Source organism: Botrytis byssoidea (assembly GCF_014898295.1).
Source record: "Botrytis byssoidea strain MUCL 94 chromosome Unknown BBYS_008, whole genome shotgun sequence".
In the NCBI taxonomy this organism is placed as follows: domain Eukaryota; kingdom Fungi; phylum Ascomycota; class Leotiomycetes; order Helotiales; family Sclerotiniaceae; genus Botrytis; species Botrytis byssoidea.
In genome coordinates, this window is record NW_024065849.1 from 1646886 (window position 1) to 1673115 (window position 26230).

At 39.0% G+C, this 26230-nt stretch overlaps 6 protein-coding genes across 6 annotated transcripts; 3 read left to right on the forward strand and 3 right to left on the reverse strand.

Annotated features, from left to right (window-relative positions):
• Positions 1-530: 530 nt before the first annotated feature.
• On the reverse strand, positions 531-5803 carry EAE97_005123 (uncharacterized protein; the record flags this gene model as incomplete). Its single annotated transcript, XM_038875635.1, has 15 exons — positions 531-1234; positions 1287-1646; positions 1698-1736; positions 1783-2176; positions 2232-3134; positions 3187-3284; positions 3338-3426; positions 3481-3757; positions 3811-3874; positions 3925-4081; positions 4130-4253; positions 4303-4755; positions 4813-5010; positions 5062-5637; positions 5704-5803. 15 exons carry the CDS (start codon positions 5801-5803, stop codon positions 531-533), a joined length of 4536 nt encoding a protein of 1511 aa, XP_038733992.1.
• A 464-nt stretch (positions 5804-6267) lies between these two features.
• On the forward strand, positions 6268-8362 carry EAE97_005124 (uncharacterized protein). Its single transcript, XM_038875636.1, has 4 exons — positions 6268-6604; positions 6741-7076; positions 7141-7773; positions 7835-8362. The coding sequence occupies exons 1-4, from the start codon at positions 6476-6478 to the stop codon at positions 7940-7942; spliced, it is 1206 nt and encodes a 401-aa protein (XP_038733993.1). The 5' UTR covers positions 6268-6475; the 3' UTR covers positions 7943-8362.
• Positions 8363-8852: 490 nt separating this feature from the next.
• EAE97_005125 (uncharacterized protein) lies at positions 8853-10244 on the forward strand (the record flags this gene model as incomplete). Its single annotated transcript, XM_038875637.1, has 5 exons — positions 8853-9023; positions 9080-9343; positions 9416-9530; positions 9594-10111; positions 10176-10244. 5 exons carry the CDS (start codon positions 8853-8855, stop codon positions 10242-10244), a joined length of 1137 nt encoding a protein of 378 aa, XP_038733994.1.
• Positions 10245-12046: 1802 nt separating this feature from the next.
• Positions 12047-16861, forward strand: EAE97_005126 (uncharacterized protein; the record flags this gene model as incomplete). Its single annotated transcript, XM_038875638.1, has 12 exons — positions 12047-12803; positions 12858-13033; positions 13084-13175; positions 13227-13398; positions 13449-13513; positions 13560-13666; positions 13802-13842; positions 13895-14350; positions 14480-14804; positions 14851-15942; positions 16002-16446; positions 16507-16861. 12 exons carry the CDS (start codon positions 12047-12049, stop codon positions 16859-16861), a joined length of 4083 nt encoding a protein of 1360 aa, XP_038733995.1.
• A 4760-nt stretch (positions 16862-21621) lies between these two features.
• Positions 21622-22925, reverse strand: EAE97_005127 (uncharacterized protein; the record flags this gene model as incomplete). The annotated part of the gene is made up of 3 exons (XM_038875639.1): positions 22839-22925; positions 22038-22784; positions 21622-21988 (listed from the first exon to the last, which is right to left on the reverse strand). The coding sequence occupies exons 2-3, from the start codon at positions 22487-22489 to the stop codon at positions 21622-21624; spliced, it is 819 nt and encodes a 272-aa protein (XP_038733996.1). The 5' UTR covers positions 22490-22784; positions 22839-22925.
• A 376-nt stretch (positions 22926-23301) lies between these two features.
• On the reverse strand, positions 23302-25463 carry EAE97_005128 (uncharacterized protein; the record flags this gene model as incomplete). Its single annotated transcript, XM_038875640.1, has 2 exons — positions 23302-24703; positions 24868-25463. The coding sequence occupies 2 exons, from the start codon at positions 25461-25463 to the stop codon at positions 23302-23304; spliced, it is 1998 nt and encodes a 665-aa protein (XP_038733997.1).
• Positions 25464-26230: the final 767 nt, after the last annotated feature.

The window sequence follows — 26230 nt, forward strand, 5'->3', positions numbered from 1 at the left end:
AATATGTGAATGCGGACTAACAGAGGTACCCGTACGCTCACCTTGCTGTCAAGTCCCCAAGACGGCTTGGGCTTTAGCGTAAGCATATACGATGGACTGTTCCTTTTTGGTATTCATAGTGGACCACAGAAACAAATCACAGCTATCAGAACTTGCAAATATCGATTTTTACCTCATACACTAGCTTATAACCAGCAGACATCATCATACCTAGATAATTTTAGGCAAATACCCATCATAACGACTCTTTGAAGCAACAATTCCCAACATTTGTTTTAAACCCATCTTAGTTGGGCTAAATCCCAGTCATCGCATCCCATAATTCGCTAGTTTTTTGCCCAGATACTCCTAAATAAAACTATACCAGAAGCAAAAATCAGAGACCGTCCGCGCGTCGTGGAAGACCAGTATTATTAAAATTATGTCATATCCGTAAACACCGCCCTAGCAGAAAAAGAATGAAAAAATATCTTACAAAAATACAATGTAGATAGTGGTTTGATGAGCAGCAAGACTAAACTTATAGGCGTCTAGGCGGAAGGAAGCCCAGAAGTTTCGGTCGAAGTAGCTTCGGTAAAGACAGCTTCTGTTGGGGTAACTTCGGCAGGAGGAAGAATAGCAGAAGAAAATTCAGCAGCTGGAGCATCAACATCCATTTTAGAAGATTCCATCTCAGGAACTTCTTGATGCTTTTCAGATTCCTCGTCATTGCTGGTCTCTGTATCCGCGGGACGCTCAGTCTTGACAGCAAGTTCCTCTGCAGCATCATCTCTTTCGGCTCCAACGTTGAGTTCGTCATTCTGGGCTGTACTACCTTCGGTAAGTCCATCGCCCTTTTCAACACCCAATTCTTCAGATTTGACATCCTTCATGGCCTCATCCTCTTTCAAAGATCCAGTCTCTTCGAATTCTTCATCCTTCACGCTGCTGAGAACCTTCTCCGCTTCATCTTTTTCATAGGTCTCCAATGCACGAGCAACTTGCAATCTCATATGACGTTCCCATTTTGGCATTACTTCACCACCAACTTGAGCACCATTGAGGACCTGCAAATAATCTCTGCGCATAAGCAAACAAACTTCGTCGGTCTTGTTGTTCATACTCTCCTCAACTCGTCTACACATCTTATCGAGACTCTTTTTGACTTCATCGCAACTTTCTTTGAACATAGAATTGCGTTTCTGGTCAATAGAAGCTCGCATATGGTCTTTCATGCGCATATACATGCCAGCTCCTTCAAATGATATTAGCACCAAAATGAATGGGTAGGCAACATTTTAACGTACCACTTTCACTAGCACAGTATTGATAGGAAGGTGCCAGGTTCTTAGCAATTACAGGCACAAATTCTCGATTGGCATCACGTTGAAGATTGTTAATAGCTTCGACCATTTCCGTGGTTAAGATCGAGAAAGTTGCTTCATAAGTTCGGAGTTGTTGAGACAGCATTGACAAGCCAGCAATTCCAGAACCGTTTTTGCGGCTTCTACTCTCAACTGCCTGATGAAATTTCTTCAGGATCAGATTGGCATTTGTAGTGAAGGTACGTAATACAGAGGGAAGTCGACGGGAAAAGTTCTTCTCCCAATGGCTTGCCAGATATTTCATGATTGGCTCCGTCAAGTCGCTATTAAAATCATATGTACCTTGGGCCCTTAGTTTTGCATTATTCTGAAAATCATAAGATAGGGCCTTACCACTCCTGTTTCCATAAACACCATCTCTACGAGTAACAGCTAGTAACGTTAGCATGGTAATAGTACTCGTCTGAAGAGAAATTACCCTTGTATGTCTGGAAATGCAAACCGCCAGCTGCACGATCCATTTTGTTGACAGGGGAACCCCATTTCGCAACAATTCCAGGGGCTTGATCCGCAGCCAAAGGGATTACTTCGCTGAACTTTTGGTAGATATTCTCGGTCAGGGCGTCTTTCATTTCCAAAACACACTTTCCTACGGCCTTATCGAGACTTTCCTCTAACTCCTCAACGTTTTTTAGAAGCCAGCGCGCCTCGGCGGCCTTTTGCGAATCTGAAAGGTTAATATTGGTTCCATCATTGTTGGACCATAAAGACAAGGACAACACAAGCTGAAGAAGAGAATTCAGAAATCTACGGCAAGCAGCACTTCGACCAGCTTCGGTAAGTTTCTTGCAGTGCGCTTGAAGTTGTGGGATCTAAAGAATCAATTATCAGTTGTTCATGAATTTGAGGGCTACCAAGTCAAAGTACCTCGGTTTCTTGGACATTGCGAAAGCCCGGGATTTTGGCGTCCTTTTTCAATCTTCCATTCAACTGCTGATAGGCTCTGCTACTAACGCAAAATACTGGAAGACTGCGAGCCACGGCGTCATAATCTCTGATGTCCTCATCCGGGTTGAAATTTTCGGCATCTTCCTCTTCAGCATTTTCCATGTCGAGTTCCTTAATACCAGTCGCAAAATCTTGCTGAATAGCAGTCTTTGAATAATTGTTGCGACCATCAATACAGATGGCTCTCATTCTGGTGTCGATTTCCTTTCTTTCCGCATCGAACCCCTTCGATTCATTTTTGACATCTTTGATTGCAAGTTCAATCGCAACCTTTTCCTTACGAGCTTTCTTTTTGGTGTCCTTGAGCTCGTCAATCTTTTGTTCAATATGTTCGATTGTTAAAGGTTCGCCTCTGTCGAGGTCTTCTTCCTCAATCTCGGTCTCATTATCAGAGACTTCATCTTGTACTTCTCTGCCCTCATCCTCATCATCATCGATGAAATCATCGTCATCGTCATCATCTTCGGATTCGGATTTCTTCGACTTCTTACGCGAAGTCTTTGGTGAAGAAGATCGCTTTCGCTTGGGAGAGTTCTCAGGCTTAGCTTTGGGAGCGTAAACGGTCTTACCCGCATCCAAGTCTCTTCTCAGGTCATCCCAAATGTCTAGGCTCTCGTCTGCATCGTGATAGATATCATTATACACAGCCATACTCTCTTTCAATTCTGCAATTTTTGCGTTAAGTTTATCAACTTGCTTGTCGATTTGATCAATCTTTGCGTAATCTTCAGTCATTACGTCCTCAAGACCCAAAGAATCTGAAGCTTCAAGAACAGAAATATCGTCAGTCTTGGAGCATATAAACGTAATTCTCGAGAATTGCTATTTAATGGTTAGCATCTGCGAGTCGAAAATATTTCTCACATTTTCTTACCCCATCATACTTGAGTTGACGTTTAAACGATTCTCCCAAGAGAGACTTCGCAGCTTTGTCGTCAACTGCACGATTAATAGGCGCACAAACCCATAAACCTGTTATCTTATTAGACAAGTGTTACAAAGGAGCCAAGAAACTGGAGTAATACCGGTGCATTGTTTCATGTAGCCAGCTGCCACAGCGGCGCGAGCTGCGTTTGAGTCGTGAACACCAGGCAAGTCGACAATAACAGCTCCACTAATAATAAATAAGCCTTTTGAAAGAACGCATAATCAAGCTTCAAGTACTCACGTAGAGAGAGCATCGGCTTTTACAAAGATCCTCACAACTTTGATCAAGGGCCAAAATTCCATAGTCTTTTTCTCTTTCTTCTTCTCACTATTTTTGCCTTTCTCTTTAGTAGACTTTTCTTTGCTGTCAACGTAACGTTGAAGTTCCTTGTAGAAGAATTCTGGAGATGACTTCTCAATGGTCTTGGTAGTTCCGAGAACTTTGCGAACATCGAATTCGGCTAGAAGCTCTTCAACGGTTGATTTTGCTAGCATTTCATGCGTTCTATTCGGGTAGACTGATGTACAGGTTTAGAAAGTAAATTGTATAGGGTGTGCTATTTTTACTTACCCGCCTTTATCTTAGCATATGCAATTCCAGCTTCGGTTTCTGCATTAGAACAATCTCGTGATACCTGATAAGAAGTTAGGGATATCATTTAGTAACAGTTAATTACTTCCTTACATTGCCAGAAACATCAATCAACTCGTTCAGAGAAAGTTCAAGGTCTTTCTCCCAGTCAGATTCTTGGATAAATTCAATCTCTGCTCGATATTTCTTGTTCGGATCATCAATAGAGTTCCATGACATTTCTGTAACAACGGCGGTGCATGCACGCATACTAAAGATTTGTAAGCATTTCAATTCCTCAACGGAACAGGAAACATACCAATTGGTAGGCACTAGGCGTTCTTCATCAAGCATGGCATTGATTATACTACTCTTGCCTGCACCGGTGTTTCCAACGACGCCGATAATTGTTGGTGTATCAACAACTTGAGCTTGTAAAGTTTCTGCGAACATGATTAGGATGGAAGAAAGCTGTATTCTGGCACAACTTACCGATTTGTTGCAGCCAATGGCTTGTGTCGTGGTTTCCCTGAGCTTCCGGTACTTGAAGGTACTTCTTTAAACCATTGAGGAAATCGTTTGTTTTCTTTACCTCTTCTTCCAAAACTTCTGGTGAACTATCATCCATGAGTTTCTGAAATCTAAGCTTTGCGAGTTCAACAGTTTGTGGTTCTGGTTCTGGGCTTCCATTTTCACCTTCGGTCGCCAAGTGGTAATCTGCGGAGTCTATCAAAGTTTGATCTTCAGCCATGGAGGCTCGAGGGCTATTGGCTGAGAGACTGGGACTTCCTGGAACGAGCTGGATATTAACGGCACGTTCAGGTGAGGGAGGGCCATAATTTGATATGGGAAGATTCGACTTTTGGGCATCCTTTACCGAATAGTACTCGCGGATTTGAGCTGGCATTTTATCCCAGGTATTGCGCAGGGAAGAGTCAATTTCAGCTACTTAATAGTTAGCATAAGCTGGAATTGGACTTTTAAACCTAGAGCAGAAGTTACCAGGTGTTGCGCTTGAGCTTATGTAGTTTCCACGATGTATTTCAGCAAAGGACTCGAAACCTAAGAGGTGACTCGACGCAGAAGCATTGCCAGATGGGGATGTATTGTTGGCATCTTTTTCGGCTTTCGCCTCCCAAAATTCGCGCGATGCGGGCATCAACACGGTCCATGACTTCTTCAAAGCAGTCTCGATTGCAGCTGTTCGAGGTTAGCCTAGGAATATATAGATTTGACCAGACCATGACCTACCAGGTGTACCTTTGGAAGCCCAATAGTTTTCACGATGAGCGTCAGCAAACAATTTATAACCAGAGGCAGGTTCTGACGTAGGAATACTTAGTTGAGTTGATCCTGATCCTAGAGGTCTAGGATTTGGAACTTTCCCAACATCAGGTAACGAGCGTGAAATGCCAGGCGTCTTGAAGGGGCTGGGAGAGATAGTTGAGACAGCTGGCTCCGCCTTTACCGTAGCCGGCGTCGGTTCAGGGTCGGGCTTGAATTTTGTCGGTGTTTCAGAAGCGGAGTGCATGCGATTTTGTGTTGCACCATCGATTGATTGTAGTGGCGTTCGTCTGGTGTCAGAGACATTGTCTTCAGGCGCAGCTTTTGTACTTGAAAAAATTATAATGTCATCATTAAAGTGGTTGATTTGTTGCATCTGACTTGTCAACGACACCATGCTATGACCTTGGTGAAGTAAAACCATAGCCCCGCATTTCTTGTGAAATGCTTTTTGTACTTTTGCAACAGTGTGCTTGCCTTTAACCTTGAACCAATGCAAATTTTCCGAATTCAAATTCGAGACATTCTTATCAGGCTCAAGTACTAGACACAAACGGATCAATCAGCAACTTAGACATATAACAAACAGCGATATAAGTAGTGACCTACCAGCTGCCCAAAATTCGCCCGGTTCTCTTCCAGCTTTAGGTGCCACTGCCAAAGCTTTTTCATGGAACGCGCGATGTAACGCGAGCTCATGCTCCTCCATTATGGGAAGTTCTTGATGGCGGGTAGTGTGAATCGATGAACTTTTGACAATGTCTTGTCTTGTCTTACGTTGCGGGGTAGCGGGTATCTGGGGTTAGGTCGATGAGGAGGGATCAACCGATGCGAGATACGAGATTGATCTTAACCTTTCATGTCAATGAGGAAACCGATCCGTAAGCAATAAAATCTAAGAGTGCGTGAAGATGAATTAAATTCTGATTTTGATGAGGGGTATAATGAAGAAAGAATTGAATTGAGGATGAGTCCCAATCCCAGTCCAAGTCTTATATTTTTATTCCATTGAGACTTTTTTGTCTTTGATAAGGTTTACGCGACGTGACGTGAACGCGTGAGATGAGGGGCAAGCAAATGAAACTAACAAGGATTATTGATTACGGTATCACGTGATAGTAACAACAATGACTTCATCTCTCGAGCCGCGTTGGTTCTACATTCTTTCACTAACTCGATTTCTCGCATTTAGTAGTTCTCGAACCCCTCTTCATATATTTCCGCCTCGGCTTTATCTTGCAACTAGAGAATCAGCTGAGCACGCGATATCAAACGCGTTGATATTCGAGGTACTGTGAGAAAAGATCGCTAACAATTCTCGATCACCTTGTTTAAGAATCCAAATCTCTCCCACTGTTAACCATAAACTCTATCATCCAGCATGCCACCAAAGAGGAAAGCAGCTAGCAGCAACAGTTCCTCCAAGGCTGCCAAAGCAACTGCCAACGCCACCCCTGCCTCAAGTACCGATATCGAGGGTGGAGATATAAAGTTTTCGAGCGCGAATACTGTAAGATTCCCTATGATTTCTCAGCGGATACTATCTTGCAACGTGGCACTAAAAACCAAGACCCTGGAGCTAATCTGACATGAATTATCCTTCTAGCTGGCTAAAAAAACCCTCCTATATCGTGCTTGATTGGAAGTCCACAGATTACGACGAAGAAGATGAAGAGGACGATGAAGATGAAGATGAAGAGGATGGTGGAGATGGAGATGCTTCCAAGAATGATGGAAATGGCAGGAAGGGTCAGAACGACAAGGGGAGGGGTAAAGATTTGGATCTCCCAAACCCAGGAGAGACGCTCAGCGAAGAATGGTGTAGTAGGGTATCTGACATGGGATTCCCGCTATCTCAAGATGGTGTAGAGTTTGCTCAGAAACTGGACAAAGAACGTGACAAGAGAAACCAAGATCATTATGATGTACACCTTTACAACGACTTCAATGGCTATGGAAGTTCTGAGGCCGTACAAAACTTTGTGAGTCTCCGTGTTGGTGTCGAGAACTGATAGTAGCTCAACGCTGACCCCGGTGTCTATATAGCTTAAAGATTTTAACCGTGATATCTACAAGAAGACTATCAGTCCATACAATAAATGGGCTTATATTGAAGCACTAGCAGTTTTCTTCAAAGCTGGAGGCCCTGCAGAATGGATGAGTACGCAGTATCATTCCTTCTTCGTCAACAAAACTGACAATATTTTAGTGCAGGATAATTCTGATGGACTAAGAGAAGAAGTCGGTATGATCGGAATTATGGTACTCACTTCTTTTGAAATGCTCTCAGAGCACAAGCTTTTCAGTGCGGATTCAGAGATCAAGAACATTCCTATCATTTGCCCCATCATCCTTGAATTCCTCGATTCATATACCACAGATCTATTCGATGGCTCAAGTTGGCAATGTGAGGTCGTTCGATTATGCGACCAGGCAGGGATAGATCTCAGCAAGTCTATCAGAAAACAAGTAGATATAGACGAGGAAAAGTTAACGGCTTGGAGACAAGAATACAAGGAAAAGAAAGAAAATTTCGAAGGGGCAGAAGATGGAGACGGGTATAAGTTTTGGGCCGAGAAGAGTGATTGGCGTCCTGAGGATGATCTGAAAGAAAAAGATCCTGACTCACGATGGATGTTGCCCACGAAAAATTGGTATAGATGGGATTGGAAAACAGAGGTGATTGCAATGTTTACTCTTTCTCTTGCTCGTCATTATCGATGCTAATCCAATGTTACAGTATCAATTCGCAAAGGCCAATCTCAAGGGCGGGAACAAATACGATTTGTCGAAGGTGCCCAAGTCTCAACTAACATTCCATAACCTTAAGTTTCATCCTCTTGCTTAGTATTTTACTAATCACAATTTCAATCATTGTATCCAAGACTTCAGACTACATTGGGTCAAAGAATCGGTCTCATGTTTTGAAGATTGAAAAGATCATAAGAAGAAATGAAGGAGAAAAAATGAGGCGGAGATTATGGCGAGGATCTTGGTGAGGAAAAAAGAGACGGAAGGCGGTAAATTAGAATTAGATCAGTTTCAGGAGAGTTGGAGACGATGCAAGGGGTGGACAGCTATTCAAAGCTCTCTGTGATGTTCCTCCAGTGAACTACCAAGAGCACACTCAAATAATCAAAGATAAGAGATGAAATGATTAGCCACCGACTCGCAGTCAAAACAAGTGTAGTTGTGGACGTTCAGGCAAGGAATTTCAAGATTTTCACCATCCAAGAGCGATATGGCGTCTATATTTCATACTGCAAGTTTCCATCTTTCCCGTGATCTTTCACACAGGTAATTATCTACAATTAAATGCAATTCATCATGCAAATTGAGATGCATTACAAATCGGTCAGGATTTGGGCATTTCGCCGGCTAGTTGGGAAAAAAAACATGTTGAGGGGTTTCCAAGTCCAATGGTTTTCCAGGAAATAACGCATCGACGAGAACCTCGTCAAGAAACAGCCTGGGCCATGCGTAATGACCTGCATACGGCCAAAGCCGCGAGCGAATGGGGTCCTTGTTCAACTTACCTTTCTCACAGGCAATTAGAATTCTACTATACCCTTGCATATTCAAACAGTTTGGTTGGCCATTGGCTGGCAGTGTGCAAAATACTACACTTAATGTGGGTGAGAAGTGGTCTTTCTTTTTACAAGGTAACACTGGTTTTTAGTGTCAGAGAAGTAGATAAGCTTGTTTTTCTCTGGGTGATCAAGAACTTCCACTTCAAAACGACAACACTAATATTTCAGATGCCTCCCAAAGATAAGATCGTGATCGAAATATCCAGTGACTCAGATACCGATGTCACAACTGGCAGTTTCAAAAATGTAGACAACAAGTTGTCTCTCATGGAATTACCAGCTGCAAAGCCGTCTAGCAATCTTCGGATGGGAGACTTCAAGTACTCAAATACTGACACGGTAAACGTGTCCTCATCCGGTGAAAGTTTGTGACTAACGAAAAGTACCATTCTCAGTTATCCAAGAAACCAAATTATCGTACCCTTACTTGGAGCCAAGGCCGGGCAACCAAATTTCGACTCGACTCTGAACCTAACACTGAAAATCATAGAGCACAACTAGCTTCCACAAGTGGTGGTGTGGTTTCCACTTCTGGATTCCTTGTCTCTAAGGATGGAATTAAACTTGCAGAGAACCTGCTCAAAGAACAACAAAAGCGAGAACAAGTTGATGATCATGATTGGTCTGGAAGCGGCATTTTTGAAATTATGCTGAATATGGTATATGAGAACTCCCATCAGTCTTTCCGCAATAGTTCATTAAACACAATCTGATGTTAGCCTTTCTTATAGATGAAGGACTTTGATCGAGATATTTTCCAGAAAACCGTCAGTCCATACAACAAATGGGCATATATTGAAGGACTTGCATCCTTCTTGACTTTTGGAAGCTTAATTGATTGGGCTAGTATGCTTTAATTTCTCTCCCTGGCTAGCCTTTGCGCCTTGGTAATAACTAATCAATAATTAGTGTGCGACGATAGCTCCCGTATTGAAGCTATAGTTAACGAGTTTGGCACTATGCTTCTAACATCTCTCGAAATGCTTTCCGAGCACAATCTTCTCGCCGCAAATTCTACTGTGAAGAACATCCCCGTCATCTTGCTGCTTCTCTTCAAATTTTTGAAAGAATGGGGAGAGCTAGGTTACGAGATCGGATGGCCGTGCGAGATAGTCCGTCAATGTGACGAAGCGGGCATAGACTTGGTCCAAGCTATCCAACATACGAGCGAGAAGATCAAGATACAAGAAGGAAATCTCCACGCGTGGAGACTGCAATACCAGAGGAAACAAAATGGGTGTACTTTCGCCCAATCCCAGCCTTTCAATGGGAACGGGTACATGTACTGGGCTAATAAGCAGGATTGGCAACCAAAGCAAGATGGTTTGCACTTGATCAAAGAATTTTACCAGCCTGATGATCTCGCTAACTACGGTCAAGAGGATGAGGAAAGAAGAAAATGGTTTCGCTGGGATTGGAAAATGGAGGTAGGTCATGCTACTTGTAGTCTTTGGAATAGTGGGAATTACTACTGATTGGTCGTCTCTTTAGTACTCAGAATTCCAGACAAGATATCATGGTGGTAGCCGCTATGTTTTGAACAGAAAAGTTAGAATATAGTAAGGACTTGTTTGCTTGGATGGCTGGGTGAATGATACGGTCAGGACACTTGATCTATTGAAGACATTTCTTAGATACCTGATGGCTTTGAGCATCATAATCTGTATCGGTAGACTTTCACAAGGTAACAACTTATTTACCGGTTGCTTTTTCCACGTTTTCACGCGAAGATCGTTGAAGTTTCTGCTTGAATATCTTTCATTCCTCCTTTCCGAATCAGTCTTATTTGGAAAATATCACTATTCTCCAGCTCTAAAGTCATGCTCAAAGTTCTTTCAATGTCCATTTCGGCTCTGAGCATTTATTTCCCACTTTTAATTCACTTCTAAACATCTCGAACATTGGGTAGCCGATATACAACTCACCTTTGAATACTCTTGGTCGCCAAGGACCGCTTACACATCTTTTCCCATACGTCTCGCGGTGATACATGATTGCAAGGTGCTCGAAACTGCTCGGTTAAGCGAGGCTTCTGAAAGCAGGCCTATCAAGAAGCGCACACTATACGGCTACCAGCAGAGCATGGCTCGGCACGCATTTCGTGGTGGTACAAAAGGTTTTGTAATGCATCTACACCGTTCAGAATGGTACACACTTCCGGGCTGCCTAGAGTGAGTCATGCATGGCGTTCATTGTAGTGCTAGTTGCTGCACGACGGATTACTGGATAGTCTAGGCAACAATTATTTAGGTAGCTTAGTGGCATGATTTCTAAAATTCGTTTGATCTCGTCCAAATAGTTCAGCGTGTTATGCGATGATATAAATGTCTCTTCAAAGTTATGTAATGTTCGGAGAAAAGTCTTCTCCGGGCTGACCACTTTGTTTCAGACGTCGCGATTTCTTGGAGATTCCCTCGTCCCATATAGGCTCATGCATCGGTTGAGTCCAGAACTTTCTCTAGATCGATGAAGTCTTATTCGCCATGAAAGTCCCGCTCAAGCTTCTCTAATTTGACTGTTCTTCGCCCACACCTGGGCCCCTGAAATAATAGCGAGTTTCCGGTAGCGATTTCATTCATTTGTACTCATTCAACTGTATCTGCTACTCTTTCAATCTTGCTTGGCAAAATATTTTTTCTCGAAATTACGACCATGAAGCTCGCTAATCTGGTTCTTTGGCATAGGCCTTGCTTTTATCTGGGCAATTCATAAATGCGGTCGATTCATCGGTCGGATAATGTTTCAAGTATAAGCAATGTCGACACCAGCTCAGATGTTCCGGTTACAAATTGACGGCCAATTTATATCTATCTACTGGTTCTTCACAATGTTGAACTATCGAATCTGTATTCATAACTCATCACGTTTTGATAGATCAGATGTCATTAGATCACTTATGTTTTCAAGGAAACCAGTGACCTCAAGGCTCAATCAAATTCCATAATTTGTAATATTAGAGCAATCTCGGTGGTGGACTAGCACAAGACCTTAGTCCCGGAGCTTTCCATTATTTTGCAGCAATACATCAGTCGAATACATATCTACCAATGCTTAGAGCATCTCTAGTTTCAGCATGATAGCTTTGTGTACCTGGGGAGGTGCAATCTCTTTTTCAAAGCAATTCAACAGCCTCACGACTTTGAAGTAATCTCTAAAGAGATTTTTTGTCAAATCATTTACCAGGGTAACTAAGAACTTGCACATTTGATCATACTTTTATTAATTCGTTAGATCTCTAGCTTTCAGATAAACATCCCAAGACCATAACCTTGGTGGACACCTCCCAACTTTTGTCTTGCTTGTTTGACAACCTTCTTTCTTTCAATTTCCTACCTACAGACATTCTCACAGTGGCAGTAACAATGGCTAGAGGATTTGAAATGCAAAGCTTTCTCTTCATAATTTCCCTTGTACTTATCACAATCAACATAACTGGCGTTCATTCAGCAACAGCATTGTCTCAAGATAAGCCACTTTCCCATTCTCATCATGAGAGATACCACCTAAAAAACATTGATCGCAACAACAATATCAATGAAGCTACAGGCCTGGCTAGTGCAGAGACTATTCTCTTTGAGGGAATGAAATCCATTGTAGTTGCAAACCGACTCAGACTACAAAATCCTCAAAAGAATAGGTACAAGTTTAGAAATGCTTCTAAAATTTTGAGTAATCTAAAGAAGTCACCACCACTAGCTTACGGACATGACACGGCTTCCTCTAACAATGGTTCATCAAGTTATCACAATGTTGCAGATCCTCCAAATAGAAGCCATTCATACACCATTCCTAAGGAACTTGTCGCAGCCGCTCGCATCATGGCGGAATCGAACCCACTGTTACTATCTACATCGGAGTTACCAACCAGTTTAATGTCAATATCTGGGACTAATGATACCAACGTTATGACTCAGGCATTGAAACATCCCGATGGCTTACATGGATGGGCTCCGAGCATACTTCCCTCACTCTACAATGCACGCAAGGCTACACAACACACAAACATCAAACGAGAAAGCTCAACCTTCTGGATGGGAATTATCAAACAGAACGGTCAGAGTCCATTTGCTCCGATTGGTTATAAAGTTTGGAGAAGTGTTATGGAATATGGTGCTGCAGGTATGTGATAGTCTTCGATTTCGTGTTACTCCATTTCACTAATGAACTCTATAGGTGATGGTTTGACAGACGATACCGCAGCTATCAATGCAGCAATATCAGATGGTGGAAGATGCGGTGTCGATTGTAGATCTAGCACAATTTACCCTGCCACTGTTTTCTTTCCACCTGGCGCATATCTTGTTAGCTCTCCAATTATTCAATACTACAACACAGAGATACTCGGAGATGTAAGTTGATGTTTTGCTTATAATTTTCCCCAGTAGCTGATCTTCTATAGCCTACCGAACTGCCAATAATTATTGCTGCATCAAATTTCGTTGGACTTGGTGTTATTACGTCTGACGTCTACATTGGAACTACAGAAGGCTGGTAAGTTGGCATTTTCAACGCGTCTAAAAGCTCTTCTGACCTAAAATGAAGGTATCTAAACACGAACAACTTTCTTAGAAGTATCAAAAACTTCATCATGGATATAACTCACACCCAACTCAATGCTCAGATCTGCGCTATACGCTGGCGGGTTGCACAAGGAACATCACTGGAAAATATTCATTTCATCATGTCGTCAGAGGAGGGTTCAACTCAGCAAGGAGTAAGACACTTTGTCCCCATCCAACTAACAAGACTAACAAGATCTTACAGATATACATGGAAAATGGATCCGGAGGCTGGCTATCTGATTTGACATTTGTCGGTGGCATGTTCGGGTAAGTGATTCACCACACAGTACTTACAACAATCTGATCAATGCAGTGCATATTTTGGTAACCAGCAATTTACATCTCGAAATATGGTCTTTGATGGCTGTAAGACTGCTTTACAAATCTCGTGGAACTGGGCCTGGACAATGCAAGGAATAAGTAAGTTTTGATCCCCTGATTTAGTTCGCTTATTAGTTGCCCCACAGAGTACCAAATTGAGATAGTCATCAACATCAATTATGACAGCTCTTAATCTCTTGGCCAAGAAGACATGCTAATATCAGGATTTATAAGACATCAAAAACTGTGGGACTGGAATTAATATCGTTGGAGAGGTATGTATAGTTATCCGTTACCATTTTGAACATTTCTCTAAGTGATCAATAGGCAGGAGGCTCCCTAGCAACACCCAAAAATGTTGGATCCTTGACTTTACTAGATCTTATCATCGAGAACACACCAATTGGAATCGAAACCTCTCTCTTTTCCACGAATTCGACCTCATTATTGATCGAGAATGCCTATCTTAACAATGTCTCAAAGGTCGTCACAAACAATCAAAATGCCCACACGTTACTAGCTGGCAGCTCCGAAGTCACTACCATTGATTCGTGGGGATTTAGTATAATGAACGATGCTTCTGGTGTTGGGAATTCTGCTAGTGCTCAGAAGATATCACAGATGTCTCGGTCGGCATCATTGGTTGACCAAAATGGAAATCAAACCACCCCATCGCCAAAGTTCTTCACAAGGCGCAGACCAGTCTACAATAATATAGGTTTCAGTCAAATTATTGATGTGGCAACTTATGGGGCAGTAGGAGATGGAAAAACAGACAATTCAGTACGTGCTCTATTCTTCAATTCTTTAGGGCGGTCGAATTTTACGCTCCTCTGGCCACACAGTTATGATTAATACGAGTTTCATGTGACCCAATACTCCCATGAATATGACTGACATTCTTCTTTCTAGGCTGCCTTGAACTCCATTTTTGCCTTAGCGGCCAACATTTCCTCCATAGTTTTCATACCTTTCGGAGTGTACAAGATCTTCGACACAGTGCACATACCAGTCGGGTCGAGAATCGTTGGACAGGCTTGGAGTCAAATTATGGCAACTGGAGACAAGTTTCAAGACATCAATAATCCGAGGGTTGCTGTACAAGTGGGGGATCCCGGAGATGTAGGTGTCATAGAGATTCAAGACATGATTTTTACCGTTTCCGGTCCAACTGCCGGTGCGATATTGGTTGAATGGAATGTTCATGAGATTATCCAGGGATCTGTGGGCATGTGGGGTACGTGTATCTACTATGTTTTCTTCTTTAATACTAACTTCTCCAGATACTCACATTCGCGTTGGCGGTGCAATTGGCAGTGATCTTCAACTAGCAGATTGTCCAAAGCTATCAGGAGAGATCAATTCTCAATGCCTGGCGGCATCACTGTTGTTTCATATGACCCAAAAATCATCTGGATATATCGAGAACTCGTGGATGTGGGTTGCAGATCATGACATGGATGTCGTCACCCAAGATCTGATCGATGTCTATTCAGGTCGTCGACTTCTGATCGAAAGTCAAGGACCAACCTGGCTTTACGGTACCGCCGTTGAACATAACGTTTTATATCAATATCAGGTTTCCGGGGCAAAGGACGTATTGATGGGTGTAATTCAAACAGAGTCGCCATACTTTCAAGTCGCCCCCGCTGCACCAGATCCTTTTACTTCAGGTCTAGGTCTCTTCGCCAATGATCCCACGTTTAATGACTGCAATCCAGACTCTCTGAGCTGTGCAATGTCATGGGCTGTTAGGATAGTTGACTCTGTCGGCATTTATGTCTTGGGAGCGGGCTTGTACAGTTGGTTTCAGCAAAATGAACAAACATGTCTTGCTACCGAAAGTTGTCAAGACAGAATATTTAGTGTAGAGCAGAGTACAGAGATCTGGGTTTACAATCTGGTCACAAAGGGCTCAACTGAAATGGTCAGCCCGGTCAATGGAGTGGCCACGTTCTCCATGCCCAATCAAGGTGGCACCGTAGCTTCACTACTAGCTTGGCTTGAGGGGGCAGATCAAACTATCGGTATTCGAAACTTCACCGGGTTTCAACTCTACCAAGAAGACTTCGTTTCTACTTTGGAACTTCCCAATACTTGCCTTACAGCTTTGACAGCTAGCATCCATTGTGACAGTCTCCTAGCTACTTACACAACACCGCAATGGGCCGGCTCTTTAGAGAATGATATGCTCACTGATTCTGTTTGTGATCCTGGATGTGGTTCATCTATTGCTTTCTACTTCAACACAGTTAGTTCTTCATTTGCGGGCTACAATATTACAAGTGCCCCTCCAGTGATGCTAGGTGGATTTGTTTGGAAAGGTTACAACGAGACTTGCTTGAAAGATCCCACGAGCGGACTTTATTGCAATGGTAAGACTCCCTCTGATCCCCATTTACCACTTTTTATCAACATTAACAAATTGCTACAGACTTGATTCTAGACTTCACGCTCGTTTCCGATGTTTCTGAAATGCCGCGGGATGAAATCTGTTCAACATGCTACATACAGCGCCTCAAAATGATGCAGTCATCTCAATATTCAGCTTACGCCGGAACATATTCATCAATTCTAGCTTATGTTGCAGAAGCTTGCAGCTTAGGATCTCCAACAGATATCTTGCCTCCACTGATCGAGGAAGCACCATCTCAGGCTTCCCCTTGTGTATCGGAAAACTACTATACAACAAGCGCCGGAGACACTTGCGACATAATCTCACTAGCTCATAATATATCTTCTGCATCTCTTTTTATTGGCAATTCAGCCATCACAAGTTGCGCCAATATCATCCCTGGAACGAAATTGTGTCTTCCCTTACAATGTCAAAGCATATACACCCTCCAGCTCAACGATACATGCGGATCTTTAGAATCAACGTATAATCTTGGACCATTTGGTCTCCGAGACTTTAACCCCTGAATAAATTTTGACTGTAGCGGACTCCAGCAAAGCTCCACGGTCTACGGTAGGATTCTCTGTTTTTCACCGCCGGGTGGGCTTTACGAAGCATCCACAGTAAAGGGTGGGCATAATACCAATCCATTCAACAACGATCAATACGCCGATTCCATTGAACGCCCTCCCACAAACTCCACTATCGCGAACGGAACTACCTTGAACTGTGGGGAGTGGTATACAGCCGCCTCAGGTGATGATTGCTCATTTCTCAGTATGTCTTTCGGTATCACTGCGGAGCTACTCATGGGGATCAATCCTTCGTTACCAAGACAAGATTGTAGTTCTGGAGTTAAAAGAAATATTACCTACTGTGTTTCTCCTATATGGGCTTAGAATGCAACAATAGTAGATCTTGAGACTGAAATTGATGATTCAGAAGATCTTGCCGCTGCTACCGCTTCTTGGTATCTTCTTGGTCGGCAGCTCAAACAACTACGAGTAGTTCTGCACCTTATAGCTCTGCGCCGGTGAGCTATGTATCAGTGGTGTATACTCTAGCGGGTTATGCATCGGTGGCCTCCTAAATCCAAAGATTTGCACTGACTTTAGGCTCCAGTTATGTAATTATTTCATCTTAGCATTGTGACGATTCTTACAGCAAAGGTATTCCGAACAGATAGATTTCATTGAGAGGGTTCATTCTAAGTTATGCTGGCGGTTTCTTGGTAGGCTAAATCAGTACTGCCACTACTCTCAAGATATTCAGATAATACAATTACACATTTAGATCCCGTGTTTCTTCCACTCTTCGGTACTTGATTCAATTTTCACAGAATTCATCGGAATCCAGAGCTTTAACCTGTGTTCATTCTGAAAATTTTGACGTTATATGTAGCGAAACGTGTATCTGAATCTTGCTCGACTATTATGCACTAAGAGTCAGGGAAACTCTCACTACTACCGGTGAAGAGCTAGTTAGATTGGGGGAATAAATGTCTCAAGTTCGATGATTCTAAATATATATCACGATACAGTCGGTCTCATGAGTGTTTTTACAAACTCTGCTATATTCGTTTCCATTGCGTGTAGATAGAACACACATCTAAACTCCAAAGCGGAGTAAATGGTCAAAGTATTAAATATGCTGCTCCGTGTTCTCCCGAACCCACGCTAGAAACAACTTATATGAAATATTGGAGCACAGTCTTGCTAAGTATTAACGGCGCGTTTTCAAAATGAATCAAATGGTTTGCTAAACATGATTGAGTAGTAAAGAGTCACAAGTAGAATCAGGGCATATAATTTGATTATTTGACAGGTATTTGCCTTGCATTTTCATATACCAATAAATCATGGACCCAGAAAGTCGGTAACGTGATTCATATGCATGCGGGCCATATCACCATGTGGGCCACTTTCACCTCAATTCCCACTCACTCAATTCAACACGCGATATATCAATCATTTATTATGGAATCTACAAATAAAAAAGTATAACTCCTTTTAGTTATTGAGGTTATACAAAAAAACAAAAAACTAAGTATTCAAAAAGTTATTAAAGTATATAATATATTATATACTATAATTCAACATAGAATAAACAAATCTATCTTTTATACCAAATATTGGTATATATTTTATAATCTTTTAGAATTAAAAGAGGATATTATTATTTAATATATAATCGATTTAGATTTGAGAGATTTTGTATTTAAATATAAAGTAATAGAAAATATAGTTAATTATATTTTTAATTCCAGAGAAAAAAAAAGAGTTAAAAAGCAATAAGTATATCGATTTATAAAATATAATAAAAAGTTAAGGATATATTTTAATTGTATTTATAATTTTCAAAGAGTTTTTTACAAGGATTCTAAGTTTATTGTAAATTGGTTTCAATTTATTTTGAATATACGGGCTAAATTTAGTATTCTTGATTATGATTTATAGAATTTCAATAAAACAGATTTTATAATAGGAATTATAAATGCTAATATAATTATTACTAGCTTTAAGAGATTTAATAGAAGTAAGATTATACAATTAAGTAATTGAGAATAGGCAATAACTATTATATATAAAAATATTATTAGGGAAATAATATCTTTATTTTTAATAATGTAAGAATAAATACATTTTTCAAATTAATATATGGAAATTAATCTTTTTATAGATTAGATTATTAAATCTATAAGCAATAAATGAAAGAATAATAAAACTAACTTAGAATAATTAAAATATTTTAATAAATATATAAGAACTCAAATTAAAGGTTGATATAGAATACTAATGCTAAATAGGTATAAAAATTATAAATTAATACTATTCCAGATCTATTATAAGAAGAATGATATTAAATATATATATTTATTAATATATTCAAATTATTTAATTCAATCTCTTAATATAGATTATTTTAATATCTTAAAATAAGAATATAATACCCAAATTAAGGATTTTATAAAGATTTATATTAATTATATTTCAAAGATCGAATTTTTTATAACTTTTAAAGCTATATATAAAAAATCAATTATAAATCAGAATATAAAATCCGAATTTTAAGGAATAGAATTAATTTTATTTAATCTTAAAGCTGTATTTTCTAAACTAAATATTTATTTTTATATATCTATTTCTTCTTTTTTCAATATAGATTTATGGATTTTTCAAATCCCTTATAATCCTATAGAAGCTTTTTTTCAATTAATATTAATTAAATTTTGAATAACTTATTATTAATTAAGCTTTTTTATATTTATATTTAAAATTATATTAGTTTTAGTTAAAGGTATAAAAAGATTAGTATATAAAAATACACTTTTAAATATAGAAAATTATATATTTTAGAAGATAAATAAAATATTAAGTAAATATTAATATACAAAAAAGATTTAATTATATTAAAAAGGAATATTTATTAAATAAAAAGCTTTTGATATATTATTTTAATAAAAGATTAATATTTAAATTTAATATGATAAGTATTAAAAAAAAAGAAATTCTAATAAAAAAGTATTTTTTAATTGATGTTGTAGTAAATATAGATTGATAGGGTATAATATAAGAATTTATTAAAATAATATAATAGATTCTATATTATTAGATTTTTAAAAGCTTTAATCAATTGAATTAATGATTGTTGAATAATATGAATTTGAATATGGGAATTGAGGTGAAAGTGGCCCACATGGTGATATGGCCCGCATGCATATGAATCACGTTATAGAAAAATTATTATTTTCTAAACCATTAACGTAGTTTATTAGTGCGTGCACCATATCAGTGCATACACCACTTTTACCTCAATTTACACTTTCAAATCTATATTATTCAACAATAATTGAATTAATTGATTAAAACTATTTAGAATTTAATAATCTAAAATCTATTATATTATTTTAATAGATTCTTATATTATAATCTATCTTTTTATATTTATTATAATATTGAATAAAAAAAAATTTTATTAAATTTTTTTTTTGGATATTTATTATATTAAATCTAAATATTAATCTTTTATTGAAATAATATATTAAAAGCTTTTTATTTAATAAATATTCCTTTTTAATATAATTGGATTTTTTTTATATATTAATATTTACTTAATATCTTATTTGCTATTCGAAATATATAAATTTCTATATTCAAAATATATTTTTATAAATTAATTATTTTGTTTTTAATTAGAATTAATATAATTTTAAATATAGATATAGATAAATTTGATTGATATAAATTATTTGAGATTTAATTAATATTAATTAAGAAAAAGCTTTAGTTGGATTATAAAGGATTTGAGAGATTTATTGATTTAATTGAAAAAGGAGGGGATAGATATTAAATTCGAATATTTAATTTTGAGAATATAGTTTTAAGATTAATAGAATTAAATTTATTCTTTAGAATTCTGATTTCATATTTGAAAAATAATTTTTTGTATATTTTTTAAAAGTTATAAAAACAATTTTTGAAATATAATTAATATATCTTAATAAATCTATTAATTTAATATTATAAATATTTAGATTATTAAAACAATTTATATCAATGATTAAATTAAATAATTTAAATACAATATAATAATATATTTGATATTATTCTTTTTATAATAATTCTGAAATAATATTGATTTATAGTTTTTATACCTATCCAATATTAATATTCGATATTTGCTTTTTCTTTGATTTTTAATATATTTATTAAAGTATTTCAATTATTCTAAATTTGTTTTATTGTTTGTTTATTTATTAAATATAGATTTAATAATTTAATTCATAAAAAGATTGATTTCGATATATTAATTGAAGAGATAAATCTGTTCTTGAATTATTAGAAATAGGGAAATATTTTATTCTTTTTATTTCTATATATTATATTATAATCTATTCTTGATTATTTAGTTATACTGATTTGTTTGTATTTGTATCTCTAAATATTAATAATAATTATTGTTATATATATAATTCCTATTATAAAAGTTGTTTTATTAAAATTATAGAAATCTTTATTCAAAATATTATATTTCGCTTATATATTTATAATTAATCGAAACCACTTTTTAAAAAGCTTAGAATTCTTATAAAAAGTTTTTGAAAATTATAAATACAATTAAAATATATTTTTAATTTTTTATATTGTTTTATAAATCAATATACCTAAAACTTTGTAATAGCTTTTCCTTTTCTCAATTTCGAAAAATTAATTTATTATATCTTTTATTTTCTTTAAATTTAAAAAGAAACTTTTTGAATTTATATTTAAAAATATATTAAAATAATATTTACTCTTTTCATTTTAATAAGTTTTCATATTTTGTAATCGAAATTCAATTATAAAAGTTTATTCTATTTATTCTTTGCATAACTATTATATATATAATATTATATAGCTTAATAGTTTTCCAAATCAAAAAGTTTTTTGTTTTTTTTTATAGTTTCAATAGTTAATAAGTATTCTCCTTTTTTTATTATTTGATTATATAATAAATAATAATTAAATTGCATATGACATTGAAGAGTGTAATAATCTGAGGGTAAAAGTGGTGCACGCACTGATATGGTTGTACGCACTGATAAACTACGTTAAAGTTCATACTTCTAACAATATCATGGCTAACTTTGAAACTCGTAGGCATTAAACGGCCCAATTGGTCATTTCGTCAAAGAAACGAGAGGGTCGTGATATAATCCCAGCTCAGTTGCAACCTTCCAAACCTGGTCAGGTTGCTTCTGTGCACATTCCCAAAATTGGTTCATACCATAAATTTCTTCCTTACGTGCAGCATAAAACCAAGTGAACACTGAGGTGGATGCAACCTTCAGCCTGCCATCGAATTTCGTGACAGAATCTGCTTGGATCGGAGCCGAGGGGTCAAAAGTCGTATCGAACGCCCATATCCATGGAGTAATCGAGCTACTCTCAAACGATGCGACTACTTCAGGCGTGATTAGAAGGAACGTGTTTTGAATAATCTGCTTTTGAAGTCCAGGGCTCAATCTGACCACGTCCTGGAAAGCTCTTAAGAAAGTTATTATTTAGAATGCAAGATTTAGTTTTGAATTCATACCTGTGAAGACCTTCGTGGTCATTCTCATCAACAAATTGATCTTGCCAAAAAAGTTTTCTTGTTTGATTGATCTGTTCTCCACCTACTAGCCAAGACACACCTTCAAAGAATGTAGTTTCTAGTTTCTGAAGAAACACCTCCCAATCTTCATTGCTGAACTCTGTCTTTGCATCTCGGAGTACAACAAATCCCCAAGAAGGCTGCATGCTAATAGCATTCAGAGGTATTGATCTGTCGATTAGTTTCTCTACCCATGCGCATGGCTTCCCATTATTGTCTGCAGCTTTTTGTAGTGCGACTCGCAAAGCTTCACTCTCCTGCTTTGCAATAGAATTGCCTTGAAGACTTGCGGCTCTCCGGATAGCATCTTCATTCGGAGTCAAGATAGCAACTGTAGCATCGATACTAGCCATTTGATCTTCGAAAGGCCAATTCATCTTGTTGGCTGCCATAGCCTCTGGCTGATCCCAAATATGATATCCATGTCGAATCAGTCGGCACTCCCCCTTGGTCAAGATGCGGAATTTATCAGAACTTTTTTCTCCAGCGCTTCCGGTGTCATTCCAGTAATTTCCAGGCAATTCGAGAGCTGAGTGGCCGAATCAACAAGGCCAAGAATGATGCGTCTTTCTTCATCTGTGATCGCCTCGGGAGTTTGAACTGCTTTACGCCAGAGCGTTCTATCTTCTTCTGTTGGTAAAACCATGACGAAATTTAGAGTCCGTGATCTTTAAAGGCTCCCCAAATCTATCAATTTATGTCAGATAATTTCCGCTGTGAGTAGAGCGTGTATAGGCTAACCTTTTGTTTGGCTTAATATCAGAAGTGAGGATATGAATGAAAGGCTAAAATTGTGGGTTTGGTGGACAATCAGGAGATTCGAAGACGTGGTTGATTCTATATTACCATAGTAGACCGTTGGCTGTGTTGTGAATTTACTATAATTCTCTGTACTGTAATTACACGAGCTTTCAGTGGTGCACGACACTCTACAGTGAATAAAGTGAGCTATTTTTTGGTGGGGTAAGAAAATCATGTCACGCAGCTCTTGCACACAATGCTTGCGCTTGTTGAATTTCAACCATGAAACATCAATAGTTAAAATTATTAAAGTGGTCTTAGATTAATGAGTGCGATTGTATATATTCATATTTTTACCTTCCTATAATTGAACCGGACACTGATACTTGAATATCTCTATCCGGTTTAAGCATTGTTACTTCAATATCCATACTTGAATCAAGAGCTCGACTCGGACTCGGCTTTAGATGATATAACACTGCTCTAGATCTCTTGCAATGCAAGTATGTCTTCCCAGATCTCTCATGCCCTCCTTAGCTAGAGACTCAAATCCATCTCTGTCATGACATCCCACATATGCAAACCCCGTGATCCGCTTAGATTTCTTCCCTTCATCTGACCTCCCCTCAGTTTCTAAATCCTTGAAATCAGTATCTCTAAGTACTGCCGCCCTACCCATTCCCGCTATAATGGCAATCGTATCGCCATCCCGAATCATCGGCGTAGCAACACCTGCAAATCCTTTATCTGTGACAAAGAACTTGCGCTTCCTAACAATCGGCAAAATTGCATCTTGAAACATCTTCTGTGCCTCACCATCTTGCTCCGGAACACGCCCCATCAATACTTCAAAGGTTCTGGGGTAAGTTACTATCAACTCATGATCGGTATTGCGGATACCAATAAGTGTGTGCCAAAGAGGCTCCCTTCTAGGTGCTTGGACAGCAAGAAGGGCTTCGATCTCCTTGAATCGCGAGACGTAGTAATCACGATCGCCATCGATGAAAGAAACGATATGAGTGACGCGACCAAAACTGGCCATGTAGGCGCAGAGCGTAGTTCTGTCCGGGGAAACGGTAGCTCTGACACCTTCAGGCCATTTCCAATCGTGGTTTGCACAACCCCCACGCAAAAAAACTGGATTATGTTCGTCGTTAAAATCGGCCGAGATGGTGAAGTCTGGGACCCATGAGGGAAGGGGGGTTTTGAAATGTCGTGTTCGCCAAAGAAGACCAAGCAGTGCTAGGCCCTTTGGCTCGTGCTGTATGATGTAAATCATCGTCGGTACAAATGTCCATTCTGGCTGCTTGTGGTAGTCAATGTGAATTGCGGCTCTGGCTTCCTCGCTGAGCAAGCCGAGGATACCATATAATTTGTCGCGTGGATCGGTAGAGCGCAAGTTCATTGTACATTTCAAGACAGTTTCAAGGCTTAGAGGCTCTTTTCGTATGTGGATAGTGCCACGAGAGTGCATAAGAAATCCGTGATAGGTGATTGGAACGCGTTTCATGAGCTCCATTCTTCTCCAAAATGCTTTCGCTTCGACAGAATCGTATTGAACATGTCTCATGACCGTGTGTCTGGCTCTCCATACCACTGGATTGAGATGGATATCTTCAGCTATCTCTAGTACAGTATAGTAAGGTAAGTCCTGCATGAAGTTTTCTCCAAAAGCACTCCTCAGCCCTGTAATAACGCCTTCTAGAGTGGTCTGTTCTGTTCCCACTGGTCTTGTATTAGCAGTCCGAATCCATTCAGGTCGAAAAGTCTCTACCACCGCATCGCGATATGCTCTTTTGTATTTATCTTCCATGATATTCCCATCGTCTGAGAAATGCGCCCATGCTGTAATGAATGGCAACCATCTAAAATGAATACATCAGCAGTCGCTCGGCCAGCACTCAATACTCTCTCAGAGATCTGGAAGTCTTTGGCAAATGTTTCAAGCAAATGCTCTAGAGTACAAATTTTTATAAACATTCACACTCTCATCTGATATTTTGGAAATAATAAATTACCATTGACTCACTCGACCCAAACATTGCCGCATCCGAATACAGGATTTTTCATTCTTCCATCCACGATGCTATGCTTTGCCATGACGAACTCCTGCACCGTCCAAATGCGTGTAAACCAGGGTCGAAACAAGATCTCCATAAATTGGGCTTGAAAATCATACGTTTGCCAATATGCCTTGTCAAATCTTTCAACACTCCGCATTGCTTGTTCGCTGCCCTCTGCCTCCGGTCCGAGCCATATCAACACAGTGTTTGCCTCAGAATATACTCGTCTCATAAGTGCAACCTGTGATGCACGTTCATCAAGATCATCCTGATTGATACATAAAGCGTCAACCCAGAGAATACGAGGTGCGGCAGGAAGACGGAGGTTGCGCAAAGCATTGTCGAGATTTGGGCCAATAGCAACCAGGCGATCACCTAGGTTGATGGTTTTGGTTGGTGTGGTTAAGCCCCATACATATGAAAGAGCTTCAAAATCTGGGCTTGACTCCAAAGAAACGACACTGAGTTGACTGTAGAGAGGATCATCGAACTTGGCAGCAGGTTGAAGGATCAGACGCCGGATCTGGCACAGATCTGAGTTTAGAGGTGCATATAGCGTCATGATCAGTAGCTTATGATGAATGCAACTTTGATTTCGCGATTCTCTAGTTATTTATTTAATTAGCAGTCAAAATTAAGATAGCACTTGGTACCTTCGTCTCCGAGAGCGGTATGTCACGTTTGGCATCGACTTCAGCGTGGCGTTTGGGGGGAGCCAATAATAACTTACAAGCAAGCGTTTGGTGTCACATTCTCTGCAGCCTATTATAATACAATACTAGAAATTCTCTAGAAATTAGAAGAGCAGAAATGCATGCTGCCATGCATAGATCAGCTCATATCCCGTTTTCATAAATAGCAAATCCGTGGGTAACGATTCTTTGGGCTCATGTGGTAACTTGACAGTTTATAAATTTGAGATTATCCAAGTCTCAATTTTCTCGTTATACAACCCAGCTTGATTTGGCAGTTTTTTGACTGATATGTCTCCAAAATTTTCGAACCCGAGTGATCTCTGCTTGTCATTGCTGTGACCCTTTATCTGGCCATCAGACGACTAGATATTGCGTTGCATGCTCCCCTTCAATGATTCATCCTAAGTTACTCGTTCCAGCAGCTCGTTCCTTTTTCTTGGACGTAAATCTGTATTTGACTTTACAGTTCAGATAGAAGGAAAACTAGATAATGTCATTATCTAGTTGTATTTCTGATTCAGAACTCTGTTTCCCTCTAAGTCATCGTTGGAGTCAGACAGCGGCGACGGTAAATTCGAGCGACTAAACCACTTCCACCGGATAATTAACCGTTTACCTTTCAGTCTCTTTTACT